This window comes from Mobula birostris, chromosome 7, assembly GCF_030028105.1.
Source record: "Mobula birostris isolate sMobBir1 chromosome 7, sMobBir1.hap1, whole genome shotgun sequence".
In the NCBI taxonomy this organism is placed as follows: domain Eukaryota; kingdom Metazoa; phylum Chordata; class Chondrichthyes; order Myliobatiformes; family Myliobatidae; genus Mobula; species Mobula birostris.
The window spans coordinates 64,353,405-64,367,169 of NC_092376.1; the positions used below are offsets into that span (position 1 = coordinate 64,353,405).

At 41.5% G+C, this 13,765-nt stretch overlaps 1 protein-coding gene across 2 annotated transcripts in view; it reads right to left on the reverse strand.

The window, feature by feature from the left end:
* The window catches only part of rab30 (RAB30, member RAS oncogene family), a 70,805-nt gene that overhangs the window by 25,119 nt on the left and 31,921 nt on the right, over positions 1–13,765 (reverse strand). For both annotated transcript variants that reach the window (XM_072263302.1, XM_072263304.1), the window contains one exon: positions 7,970–8,053. In XM_072263302.1, coding sequence (XP_072119403.1) covers positions 7,970–8,053 — 84 coding nt within the window. The remainder of the gene's footprint in view (positions 1–7,969; positions 8,054–13,765) is intronic.

Consider the following 13,765-nt stretch of genomic DNA (forward strand, 5'->3'; position numbering starts at 1 on the left):
CGGAAAAGCCTGAAAGAGCTCGTAAGGGTGTTACACTTATGGTAAAACTAGACATAATTAAGCCTTTTGATCGTGGTGAATGAAGTAAGGACAACGTGAGTTTGGCTTGTGGAAGCTGACGAACATGATGTTGAAGAGGTTTTGGCATCCCATCACCAAGATCTGATAGATCAAGAGCTGATGCAATTGGAAAGAAAAAAGGATAACAATCGAAACCGAATGAGTAATGATAAAGTACGACTTTAATTTTGAAAGGGTACATCAGTTTAGGGGATATTTGCAGGATGGTTTGAGTCCTTATTAAAGAACTGTGTGATAGAAAAATGCGCGAGGCTCAGCAGTCAAGCAAGCCTTTCACATCAGCCACAGCAGATGACGAACCTCGACCTTCGACATCGAGGCGGGCACAGATAGAAGATGAGCTGCCTGCGCTAATGGAAACAGGCGACGAGATGACACCCCAGTGTCCCACCACCCCAACCCCCAAGCCACGGACAGATACCAATTTGCAGAGAATACAAAGGTAGCCGGGAGGCACACAACATATCTTTAAGAGAAAAGCCGAAATAAACACGCTAATTAATTAGGTGCCGCCAACACGTAATTGTCGGCCCAGATCAGAGACGACACAATCGGAAATCGGCACTGATCTGGGCTGACAATTACAGGCGGCACCTAATTAATTAGCATGTTTGTTTCGGCTTTTTTCTTAAAGATGTGCTGTGTACCTCCCGGCTACCGCTGGACCCCTGCATTCTTCGCGGCAATGTGTTGCTTAGCGGCCCAGAGGGTGGGGGCCATTGCACCACCCAAACTCCAAGTCTGACACACCATCACCAGTGGGCTCGCTGTCTTCCCGATTCCCATAAGTGATACTACACTGTACATACATTATTTCTACTTTATATAGGCTGTGTATTTTTACGTGTTATTTGGTATGATTTGGCAGCTTCATAGGTTAAAGGTTACTGGAGACAGTGCTCTTGCCAACAGCACTTGCGTGAGATTTTCTGCCGACAGCACTTGCGTGAGATTTTCGCTTCGGCAAACAGTTCAGAAATGATTGTGGAAAAGTATTTCTACTTTACACAGGCTGTGTACTTATCATATCATTCCTGCTTTTACTATATGTTACTGTTATTTTAGGTTTTATGTGTTATTTGGCATGATTTGGTATGTTATTTTTGGGTCTGCGAGCGCTCACAAAATTTTCCCATGTAAATAAATGGTGATTGCTTCTTCGCTTTACGACATTTCGGCTTACGAAGCGTTTCATAGGAACGCTCTACCTTCGGATGGCGGGGGAAACCTGTAAAAGAGGTAGAGGAGTGGCACTGTTAATCAGGGATAGTATCACAGAAAAGGAAGTTGGCATAGAGGGATTTCCCATTGAATGTGTGGGTGGAAGCCAGAAACAGGAAGGGGGCAATAATTGGGTTGGCAGTACTCTATAAACACCTAAAATAGCCAAAAACACAGGAGCAGATTGATACTGGAAAGGTCCAGGGTTGCTGTCATGGCTGGGGCAAAATTTGTTAGGTGGGCCCTGGAACCATTTCTAACATAAAACATGGACAAGCAGGTTAGAGGAGAGGTCATACTGGATTTGGTACTAGGCAATGAAGCTGGTCACGTGATAAATCACTCAGTGGGTGAGCATTTTGGAGGCAGTGACCACAACTCCCTGACCTTTACCATAACCTCGAAGAGGGATAGGAGCAGATGGTATGGAAAAGTTTTCAATTAGGGGAGTGGTAGGAACTTGGGAGCATAAATTGGGACCACATGGACTCAGGGAAAAGTACAATGGAAATGTAGTTGTTTAGTGAGCAATTGCATGAGGTTCTGGATAAGTTTGTCCCATTGAAGCAGGGAAATGATGATATGGTTGACAAGTGGAACATCTGGTCAATAGGAAGAATGAAGGAAGCAAGGACCAGACAGAGCTCCTGAGAGCTCTAAAGGTAGCCAGGAAGGAGCTTAAGGAGGGGCTTAGGAGAGCTAAAAGGGGACATGATAAGGCTTTGGTTAATAGGATTAAGGAAACCCCAAGGAGGTCTACACATGCGTGAAGAACAGGAGGATGACTAGAGTGAAGGTAAGACAGATTAGGGATAAAAGAGGAGTCATGTGCCTAGAGTCAGATGTAGGAGAGGTCCTTTATTAATACTTTCCTTCAATAGTCACCAGTGAGAGGGACCTTGACAAATGTGAGGTCAGCATAGAACAGACTAATATACTGAAACATGTTAACATTACAAAAAAAGAGGATGTGCTAGAACTTCTGAAAAAACACCAGGATAGATAAGATCCTGGACCCGGATGGAATATTCCCCAAGGATACTACTGGAAGCAAGAAAATAAAATTATCAAGCCTTCGGTGATTACCTTTATGTCCTCATTGGATGCAGGAGTAGTACCAAAAGACTGTTGGAGGATGGCAAATGTTATTCCTTTGTTCTAGAAAGGCAGTAGGGATATGACATGAATTGTACACCAGTGAGGCTTACATCAATGGTGGGCAAACTACTAAAAGCATTCTTAGAGACAGAAATTACAAACATTTGGAGAAACAGTCTGATTAGGGTTAGCCAATAAAGCTTTATGAGGGGAGGTAATGCATCACCAACCTGTCCGTGGAACTGACAAAACAAACTGAAGGATGAAGAGCAGTAGATGTGATGTATATGGACTTCAGTAAGGCATTCGTCAAGGTTCCCCATGTGCATGTTGCTGCAGTAAACTCTTTCAAAATGTCAGGAGGCATGAGATCCAAGAAAACTTGGCTGCATGGATTCAGAATTGGCTTGCCCACGATAGGCAAAGGTGGTTGTAGATGGAGCGCATTCTCCCAGGAGGTTCATGACTAGTGCTGTTTCACAGAGATCTATTCTGGGATCCCTGCTCTTTGTGATTTTTTTCAGTGACTTGGATGAAAATATGGAAGAGTGGTTTGGTAAGTTTACAAATGACATGAAACTTAGAAGGGTTGGTGGATAGTGTAAAAAAGTTGTCATAGGGTACAATAGGACATTAATAGGATGCAGAGCTGGTCTGAGAAGTGTCAGATGGATTTCAATCCAGAAAAGTGCAATATGACACACTTAGTAAGATTGAACTTGAAAAGTACAAGGTTAATGGCAGAATCTTTAGCAGTGAGGAGGAGTGGAGAGAAATTAAGGTCCATTTCCATAGGTCCATCAAAGCTGTTACACAAATTGATAGGGTAATGAAGAAAGTGTAGGGTATGTTGGCCTTCATTAGCCAGGGAAATTATAGGATGGATGTGGAAGCTTCAGAGAGGAATCAAAGATTTACCAGGGTATTGTCTGGATTAGAGAACATGCCTTATGTGGAAAAGTGTACTGAGCTCGGGCTTTTCCCCTTGGAGTGAAGGAATACGAGAGGTGACTTGATCGAGATGTACAAGATGGCAAGAGGCATAGATAGAGTGGACAACCTGCATCTTTTCCCAAGGGTGGCAATAGCTAACACAACAGGACATAATTTCATAAGACCAACCAATCCCCTCCACCATCACCCTCTTCTATCTGGCAGAAATGGCCCTCACCCTGAACAATTTTTCCTTTGGCTCCTCCCACTTTCTCCAAATGCAGGGGGTAGCCATGGGCATTCTCATGGGCCCCAGCTATGCCTGTCTCTTCATCAGCTATGTAGAACAGCCTATGTTCGAAGCCTTCAACTCTGCAACTCTTCCTCCACTACAGTGACAACTGCATTGTGAACTAGTCAATTTTATCAATTTTGCCACCATCTTCCACCCTGCCCTTAGATTCACTTAGTCCATCTCTGACACCTCCCTCCCCTTTCCTGATCTCTCTGCCTCCATCTCCAGAGACAAACTGTCGAATGACATCTTTTTTAGACCTACTGATTTCCACGGTTATCCTGACTACCTCTTTCCACCCTGTTTCCTGTAAAAATGCTATTCCCCAAGTGCCACGTCTGCCCTACACCTCCTCCCTCACCTCCATTCAGGGCCCCAAACAGTCCTTCCAGATGAAGCAACACTTCACCTGTGAATCTGCTGGAGTTATCTAGTGTCTGTAGAGGCCTCCTCTGCATTGATGAGGCCCAGCATAAATTGGGGGATTTCTGTGTCGAGCACCTTCACTCCATCTGCCAAACACAGGACTTCTGTTTCCCATTTCCCGTTCTGACATATCAATCAATAGTCTCTTGTGCAACACCAGTGGAGGAGCAACACCTTGTATTCTACCTGGGTACCACCCCCCCCCCCAACCTGATGGCATGAATATAGATTTCTTCTTCTGCTGAAGAAATCTACCCCTCTACTGACCTTTCATTTCTTCATATCTGCCTATTACTTCCACTGGGTCCCCTCCTCCACTCTTCTCTCCTATCAGATGTTTTCTTCTCCAGCCCTTGATCTTTCCCAAGCACCTGGCTTCACCTATCACCTTCCAGTTAGCCTCCTTCCTCTTCCCCCCTACTTTTTTATTCTAGCATCTTCCCCTTTCCTTTTCAGTCCTGAAGAACAGTTTCGATCCACAACAGTGACTCTTTTTCATAGATGCCGCCCAACATGCTGAGTTCTGGCAGGGGTGTGGGTGTTAGTGTTATGATAGTTTTAAGGTGATTGGAGGTACGTAAAGGGGGAGGGGAAATGTCTACATATATACACACATGCAGTTCTAGGTACGTAGAACACACTGTCAAGGGTGATAGTCGACTCAGATACATTGGGGACATTTAAAAGACTTTCAGATAGACACATGGATGAAATAAAAAATGGATAGCTATGTGAGAGGGAGAAGTTAGATTGATCTTGGAATAGGTTAAATAGTTGGCACAACATTGACAACATCCTGGGCCAAAGTGCCTGTACTGGTCCATGTCCCAATCTCCCCACCTCCCAATACAGAATCCATGGAAGCAAAAGTGGTTGTTCCACATCTTCCCAAATTTCAACTATCATACAGTGTGTCCATCTGCTACAATAGAAAAACTTCCTTTTCAGGGGGTTTTACTGCCAGGACCATGCAGCCAATTAATTGGAGGCACGGCAGGGTACATGATTTATAGTTAATAATCATTTGGATAGCGAAAAAATATTCCTATACCAAACAGTCTATTTAAACAGCAGAGGAAACAAACTACAAAATTTCCTCAGTAAAACTGCACTAATTTTCCAAATAAAATGCAGTTAGCAATAGATTGTTATATAAAAATTACTTGCTTTATATTAATCTTGGTCACTTAACAGCTGTTCAATCACTAAAGTTGATTGACTGCAGAGTAATCTCCATACTCATGGGCTGTAAAATTGGTCACCAAATGAAGCCTTTCCTCTTTAGTCTAATTGATTTTATGTCACTATGTTAATGCCACAATATCTCATTTTCTCTTTCTCCCCCTTATTTTTTTTCCTACATCCGTAATTTTACATATCTCAGGTTGGATGCCATGTACCTAATTGAGCTTTCTGAACCACTTCTGCCACTTTTAGACTCCTCAAAAATAATTCTTCCTCAGGCTTTTATCAAATATAGATATTTTAAAAATTTATTTCTAGTATTACATTTTTTCTTTTTAAATCCTCAGATAAATTCTCTGTCTTCTAAAATCCCTGCAGTCTACTTGCTCTTGCTGTTAACACTCCTGTAGTCCACAACCTCTCCCCTCTCTACCCCACAAGTCATTTTCCACATACAGCATCCAGTTTTTCCTGGATGGTTGCTTAGATGTTTGTACAGCATCTGGAACTCATTTGAGAAACAAGAGACTGCAAATATCAGAATCAGGAACAACAGAGGAACCCGGTGAGACACACAGCACAGCAAGTCCTAATGCAGGATTTCAACCAAAAAAAATTAACAGTTCCCTTTCTCCCAAAGATGCTGCTTGACTCGTTGAGTTCCATAATTTTCCCCCTTGGACCTGTAATTCACTGTTTTATTGACCACACTGACTTCCAGCCAAGATGGCGCCTGTGTAAATTGCTCCGTTGATCAACATCTTCTGGATAGATCACGAAACCATCTTTTTCACTTCTTTTATGTCTGTTACATTTCTTTCTCATCTTGAATGTGATTCTGGAACTGTCGGACCCTGTGTTTTGCTGTCTGGAAATCACCTGGGTGCTTCAGTGCGCCATAGTCTCCGAGAGGATTCGGGGAGGCAGAGGCAACGTGAGCAAACTTCATGGCGGGCAGGATGGGACACAAACCGATGTTTGACCCCATTGCGGCGATTATAGCTTCCATTGTTCGATTAAAGTGATGAGGGCACTTGAAACATCGGGGGGGGGTGGAGTGCAGAAGTTAGGAGATCATGCGTCTCTGGGAGGCAGTAGCAGTATGAGCAAACCTTGTGGCAGGCAGGTTACAGAATAAGGCACAAGCCGAGGTTTGGCTCCACTTCGCCTTTAAAGCTTCCACTGTTCGCCGATTAAAGCGACAAGGGACATTGAAGCATCGAAGCGAATGAGAGGGTGAGGGCCAGCCGTTTGCCTTTTGATCGGTTGCTCTGTAGTACTGGAGATGGTAGGAGCCTGCTGCTGTGCCCGGGTGTTGCCCAGGTCTTTTTTTTTCCTGCATTTTGAATGTGAACTTGGACTATGGAGTCTCTTTTTCAGTCTTATAGATTTTCTATGCAGTGTTTTCTCGCCTGATGTTCTTGACCTTTTTTGCACGGGAAGGGGATTTTGGGATTGATGTGCCTGATCCAGTTTGTTTGTTTCTTTGTATGGAAAGAGGGATTTCGAGGTCAATGTGCCTGATACATTTTTGTTCTTTTTTTTGTGTGGAAAGAGGAATTTGGGGGTTGACGTGCCTGATCAGATTTGTTTGTTTCTTCTGTGCAGGAAGGGGGATTTGGGGGTTGATAATCGTGCTACCTTTCTTTTCTTTCTTGGTTTCATGGTTATCCAGAGAATTGAAGATTTTCAGAGTTATATACTTTGAAAATAAATGAACCTTTGAATATGGTGTCTGGAAATTTGATATTTTGTTGCTTGGAATAAGTGCCAAGAATATCTAAAAAAAATGTATTTCTGCCATTTCTTCTCTGATTCCAGTAAATTAGGAATCATCCCATTTATGACCCATGTTCCATCAAAGTACACCAACATTTTTGTTATTACTTTCCATGGAGTCATAGGTAGCTAGCCATCTGGACATAAGCTGGGGTCTGATCAGCCCCAGCTGGGTCACCTGGAGGAGGTTGTATGATGTTGGAAGACCCGAAACACCCGATGATTCCAGGAACATCACTGAAGATGTGTCCAGAAGCATCAATGTACACAGTCCTCTAAGCCCACAGAACTGACCAAACACAATTGGCCCACTGAGAAGTGATAGTGAAACTCAAGAGAATTAAAATAGATACAGAAACAAACGTTTCCCAGAACTGCAACTAACATCACAAAAAACAACCTCAGATCCTGCGGCTCTCGAACTTGCCAAAGGAAATACCAGCTACCATTAAAGCTGGACTGCATGATGAAGGGGGAAAAAAAAAAGAGTCACCTCTGTCATTCCTGCAAAAACCAAATTGGTCCTCTTATGAGTGCAAATAAAACCAGATTAGTGAACCATACAGTTAAACAGTCAATATGAAAGCTTCCGGGTTGGTTCCTAAAAATCCATCAGGGCACCCCAATGTTGCAAAACCAAATATCCATCAATTGGACTAAGTAGTATCATAATTTTATGCTCAACCTGTTCCTCATATCTGATTGATAGTTCAAATATTACTCATTTAAAAAGAGCTATGAGTTAGTCTTTTATTCTGTTTAATCCTTAAACATTTCACCCAATAATTCATTTTAGTGAGAATGAATATTCTTTGAAACACAATGTATCATCAGTGATAAATGTAATTATATCAATGGTATATCAGGTACCAAACTGAAATAAACAACTTATGCAATACCACTATATAAAATTTGTCACAAGTCAAAGGGGTTTGAACATTAATACTGTACCTTCACTTTTTCTCCATTTATATCAATAGTTTTAATCATAAAGTCAACTCCAATTGTGGCTCCTTGGCCTGGTGGAAACAAACCCTGTAACAACAGTACACATTTATTAATTTTATGTTCATCTTCATCAGTGGAATTCTGAAATAACCACGTACAACCTTATTCATATCAAGGCTCCTTTCTTGACCAAGTAGTGTGGGGGGGGGGGGGGGGAGGGTTGTGGAGAAACTTGACGTAACAGAACTCAGCAGAACTTGCCGTCATTTAACAGGTTGTCAACTCCAGAAATAAAAACATTTCTAAAACTAAAATAACCAGAAATTTAGCTGGTAATACAATGTTTCCCCTGCTAAATTACTGGGAGAATTTCTTGCCCCATTTTAAATAGTTTACCACCTCGATTAAATCAATGGGAAATGGAAATTTATGTAATTTATGTTCCATGTTTCTATGATGGCAATCAGCAACAGAAATTTCAGTTCCATTTCACTAGCATCTGCTGATGATTTCAGAGCACCAGGGAAAGTACATTTCAAATAGGCAAGAGCTGCCAGGAAAGCATGGAAATCACCACAAATGTATTTTTTAAAAAAGGAAGCATTTCTTATAAGAAGTGGTTTTTATTGAACATCAGTACTTTTGCTTCCAAGTTAGTGCTGCCAAAAGAATGGGAATTTCCCCAGAAGGCCGAGCAAGTTCAAGCAGCAATCCTTCCTCTGGTTTGAAATTTCATTCTTTTTCCCAAAATTCTGCAATGAACGTCAACTCTGCCCCAGAGTAAAGGGTGATAAGAACCATTTCCAAGACTTTCCTGGCAATTCTCAACACAAAGTAACCTCGTCCATGTGTCCAAATTCTACTTCATCATTGCACTTTGAATGATTTCATTCCAGATGATGTTGCTTTTGGAATATTGCAGAGAAATTTAGGTCAACTTGTGCCAGAAGCAACTATCATTAGATACTCTCAGAACAACAATGTTTTAATAATACTACATCGGATTGAATCATCTGTTTACTAGACATTACTTAGCAATGGTCTTTCAGCTCATATCTCTACAACATTCTCTAATTGCCAACCCTGATGATCCCAACCCCCATCGATGTCCATCCAACTCATGACCTTCCAATACTCCTCAGATCAACTTCTAACCCAATTCCAACAATTGTTCTGCTAGTTTCACCCAATTATATTCACAATCTTCAATCTCTACGACCTCTGCTTCCGCCCCGAGCCACTTGTCTGATCATCTCACCCAATTCCAGTCCCCTAGCACTGGCAAAGATCCCACTCTCTATTCTAACCCCTGATTTTTGGCTAAACTCCCACCCTTGCTAGGTACTATTTCAATGGAGAAGTTCCCATCCATCCTCACAGATCATAATCATTGAAGATTCTCCCAGACAACAGGAATTCTGCAGATGCTGGAAATTCAAGCAACACACATCAAAGTTGCTGGTGAACGCAGCAGGCCAGGCAGCATCTGTAGGAAGAGGTGCAGTCGACGTTTCAGGCCGAGACCCTGACGAAGGGTCTCGGCCTGAAACGTCGACTGCACCTCTTCCTACAGATGCTGCCTGGCCTGCTGCGTTCACCAGCAGCTTTGAAGATTCTTCCAGTATCAGCCCAAGGACACAATCATTAAAAATTTTATCTCTACTCCCCATTCTTTTAAGGTCCTACTCCTTAAAGACAATCTCCTTTAGTCCACTGTTTTATCTCCTGTAGACCTGGCTTGAAATTCCACATTCCCCCCCCCACCCCCCAGCTTTCTGCAATGAACATAAAGTCTTCCCCAGAGCAAAGGGTGATAAGAACCATTTCTAAGACTTTCCACCCCAAGTTACTTATTTGATCATCACACCCAATTCCAGCTCCCTAACACTGGCAAAGATCCCATTCTTCCGGATCCATAAATGAATACAGAAACACTGTATTTATACTTCCTTCTAAATCAAGAAATAAAGAGCACATTGTAGATTTTTAGCATAGATTAAACATCAATACATATGCACTTGCTAGAAATGAAAGAAAAAAAACTAAGGAAATTAAGACATCGTTGTGAACACATAGCAGTATCAGTCTCAGTAACATGAATGGTTTTATGATCACAGTAATTCCTTTCAGAGAAGCAAATGATACAAAACAGGAAATACATATGCTTCAAGCTGTTTCCAATAAAATTGGACAACCCAGACATAAACTGAATCATTGTCTAGTATTTCCTGATCTTCATTATTAAATGAGCAGAAGTTCCTACCATAAGGAGTAGACACACCAAACTAAGAAGGGCAAATAATATTGGGAGCATCCCAAGTCTTTTTCTTCAACTCATTTAAATAATTCTTACCCTAAAATGTACGTGCAAACTTGGTAGAGAGAGGTTACACTAACTATTCGTAATATTTCACGCTTTTTGAATTTCGGGCCTAAAGATTGGATTTGGGGTTAGGAACAGGGCCAAAGGAATAACATCTTTTTAAAAATAATTAAATGTATAATCCTCGAAATGGACACAAATCTAAAATGCATTAAAAGAGAGTAAAGTTAATTCCACTGGTAAGTAAGACCAGAACCAGGGGACATAGCCTCAATATTCGAGGGGGATAGACTGAGGATGGAGATGAGGAGAAACTGCTTTTTCCCCCCCAGAGACAAGTGAGTCGAGGGAATTCTCTGCCCAGAGAAGCAGTAGAGGCCACCTCATTAAATATATTTTAAGACACAGTCTGATCTATTTTTGCATAACAGTGGACTTGAGGGCTGTGGGGAAAAGGCAGGTAGCTGGAGCTGAATCCACAGCCATTTCAATCCTGATCTTATTGATTGGCAGAGCAAGCTGGACGGGGCAGATGGCCTACTCCTGCTCATCTTCTTTAATGTTGTCATGTTCACTTAGAATTGAGCCATTTATGTAGCACAGGGAGTTAAGTAGTGAAAGCAAATGTTAACATGGGCAATTAAAAATTTATCATTTAGAAGGCACAAAAGTTGTAACAATTACTTATCTCAAGCTGCATTATAAATCTTTACTATTCATTTAATGCTGTACAATTCTGATTATACATTGAATTTAAAAGGCATTCAAAGTTAAAAGTTACATGGTAATATGGCAGAATGTTTTTCTTGGGGGCCTTTAAGTCCAAAATCTGTGTAAGGAAATTACAGGCAGTTCCCAGTTACACAAAGGTCTGTTCTTGAGAGCCATGCATAAACTAATACTTCCACAAACCAGACATGGACATTTCAATGAGGGCCTATTGATGACCTTTTATTTATTGTCTTATGATGAGGTTACAATGGTACAGAGTCAGAATGTCCCTTGTCTAAAGACTAGGTGTGATGGCCTTATGGCTTTATTTTTGAAGACTGGTCTTATTTTTAACTAAATTGCTGCAATTTCTATCGCACAAGTCCAGAAGATGTTTTCATTTCTGTAATTAACACCTTGAAAAATCCTTTAAAATTGATGGAAAATTTTGAAAAGTCCAATTCCATAAGCCAGATCTCCCACTCCCAAAGGAGTTCTGTACTCAAAACAGCACTTGGGTAAATATCTACTTTATTGAGTTCATTGGAATTTGTACTTTATGTCCAACATATAGACTTTTGTGAAGACTTCTAACATTTTGAAAAGGTGTGTCTTCTGAGCTTCCTGAAATGATTATTCAAGAAATGGAGCACATTTAATTACAGACATGGAAAAAGGACAGAGTCATAGGTGGGATATAGTTAAATTATTTATTTCAATCAGCAGGGCACCAATGTTGCCAGGAATTTGGGACTTCAACCTCTTACACTTAAGTCACTGATAAAGGAAAGGCCAGTATACACTCAGTGACCACTTTAATAGGTACATCTTGGAACCCAGTGTGGTCTTGTGCTGCTGCTGCTGCCCATTCACATCAAGGTTTGACATGTTGTACATTTAGAGATGTTCTGCCATACACCACTGTTGCAATGTGTAGTTACTTGATTTGCTATCACATTCCTGTTGGCTTGAACCAGTCTGGCCACTCTCCTCTGACCTCTCATTAACAAAGCATTTCCGTCCACAGAACTGCCACTCACTGGATGTTTTTAAGTTTTTTGCACCATTCTCTGTAAACTCTAGAGACTGTTATTAATGAACATCCCAGGAAATCAGCAGTTTCTAAGATACTCAAACCACCCCGTCTGGCACTAACAATCATTCTGTGGTCAAAGTCAGTTAGATCACATTTCTTCCCCCATTCTGATATTTGGTGTAAACAACTGAACATCTTGGCCCTCTCTGCATGTTTTTTATGCCTTGAGTTGTTGCCATATGATTGGCTAATTAGATATTTGTATTAATGTAATAATGCACCTAATAATGTGGCCATTGAGTGCACGTTAGGTGGTAAGACTGTGTAGTGTATATTGGAATAGAATATAGCTCATAAACTGATTATGAGGGGGCAAATCTTGTATTTGCAAATGAAGATTAATGTGGAATATTTAAAGATAATTCAACTTGGCCAAAGAATGACATGTCCAAATAGTTCCTGTGATACAAGCAAGGTGGATATAACAGAAAGGGTGAAGAGGGTAGCCTCCAACCTGCGATTTCTCAATCTCCCAGTAATGTCCCCCCCTTCACCATTCCCTTTTCCCTCTCTCACCTCATCTCCTTGCATGCCCATCACCTCCCTCTAGTGCTCCTTTCCCCTTCCCCCCCCCCATGGCCTTGTGTCCTATCCTATCAGATTACCCCTTTTCCAGCCCTGTGTCTCTTTCACTAATCAACTTCCCAGCTCTGTAACTTCACCCCTCCCCTCCCGGTTTCAACTACCACCATGTCTTTCTTCCTCCCCTCCCCCCCCTTTCTAACTCTTGACACCTTATCTTTTTTGACTCCAGTCCTGATGATGGGTCTCGACCGGAAACGTCGACTATACTCTTTTCCATAGATGCCGCCTGGCCTGCTGAGTTCCTCCAGCATTTTGTGCGTTGCTCAGATTTCCAGCATCTGCAGATTTTCTCTTGCTTGATGGTGAAGAGGGAATCACATCAGCAATCACAAGAGTATAAGAGAAGAAATAGGGCTGGCAAAATGTGAAATAATGTCAGGCTTTCAAACATTAAAATTGTCCTCTCTGAATGCAGTTAAAAGCTCCTCCAATGCCAGTTTTGCCTTTTGTCAAAGTCTGCCAGTCATTCTGGGGCAGGGACTTCACAGGCAGAAAGACAGCAAGAGCAACCCTCTGGATATGGACAAGAGGACTGTGAGCAACTAGACACTGCAGACAAAGGACTGTGTCCAGTACAATTCAGCCATTACTTGCCATATACTCTGTGGTTTAGCAAACACTTGTGGCTTTGAATTTACTACATTTACAATCTGACACACCAAGTGATAAATGAGTCTTTAAGCAGAGCTAATTTAAGTGGCTCACACTGCTGTGATGTGTATATTCTTAAAACACATAATGTAAAGTGCCATGCAACATATACAGTAAATAAAAGATTAAATGGGGAGGATCTGAATTCTGATGTACAATGAAAAACATGAATATAGAATTCAAAAGAGCAACACAACAGCTGAAAATAGCACTAGTCCCACTTCAATGCTCCAGTGCACTGTTCAAAAGATTTACCACAGCAATTCTCTTTGGATTGCAATTCCAAACTCTAATTCCACAGAAGACCTCTCAGATCTGAGACAGAGTTTAAAAAATAAAAAAACAAAAAAAGCAAGCTCCTATGAGAAAGTGTAAACAGTCGAAGTTTCAGACTAAGACCCTTCGTCAGTCCTGACAAAGGGTCTCAGCCTGA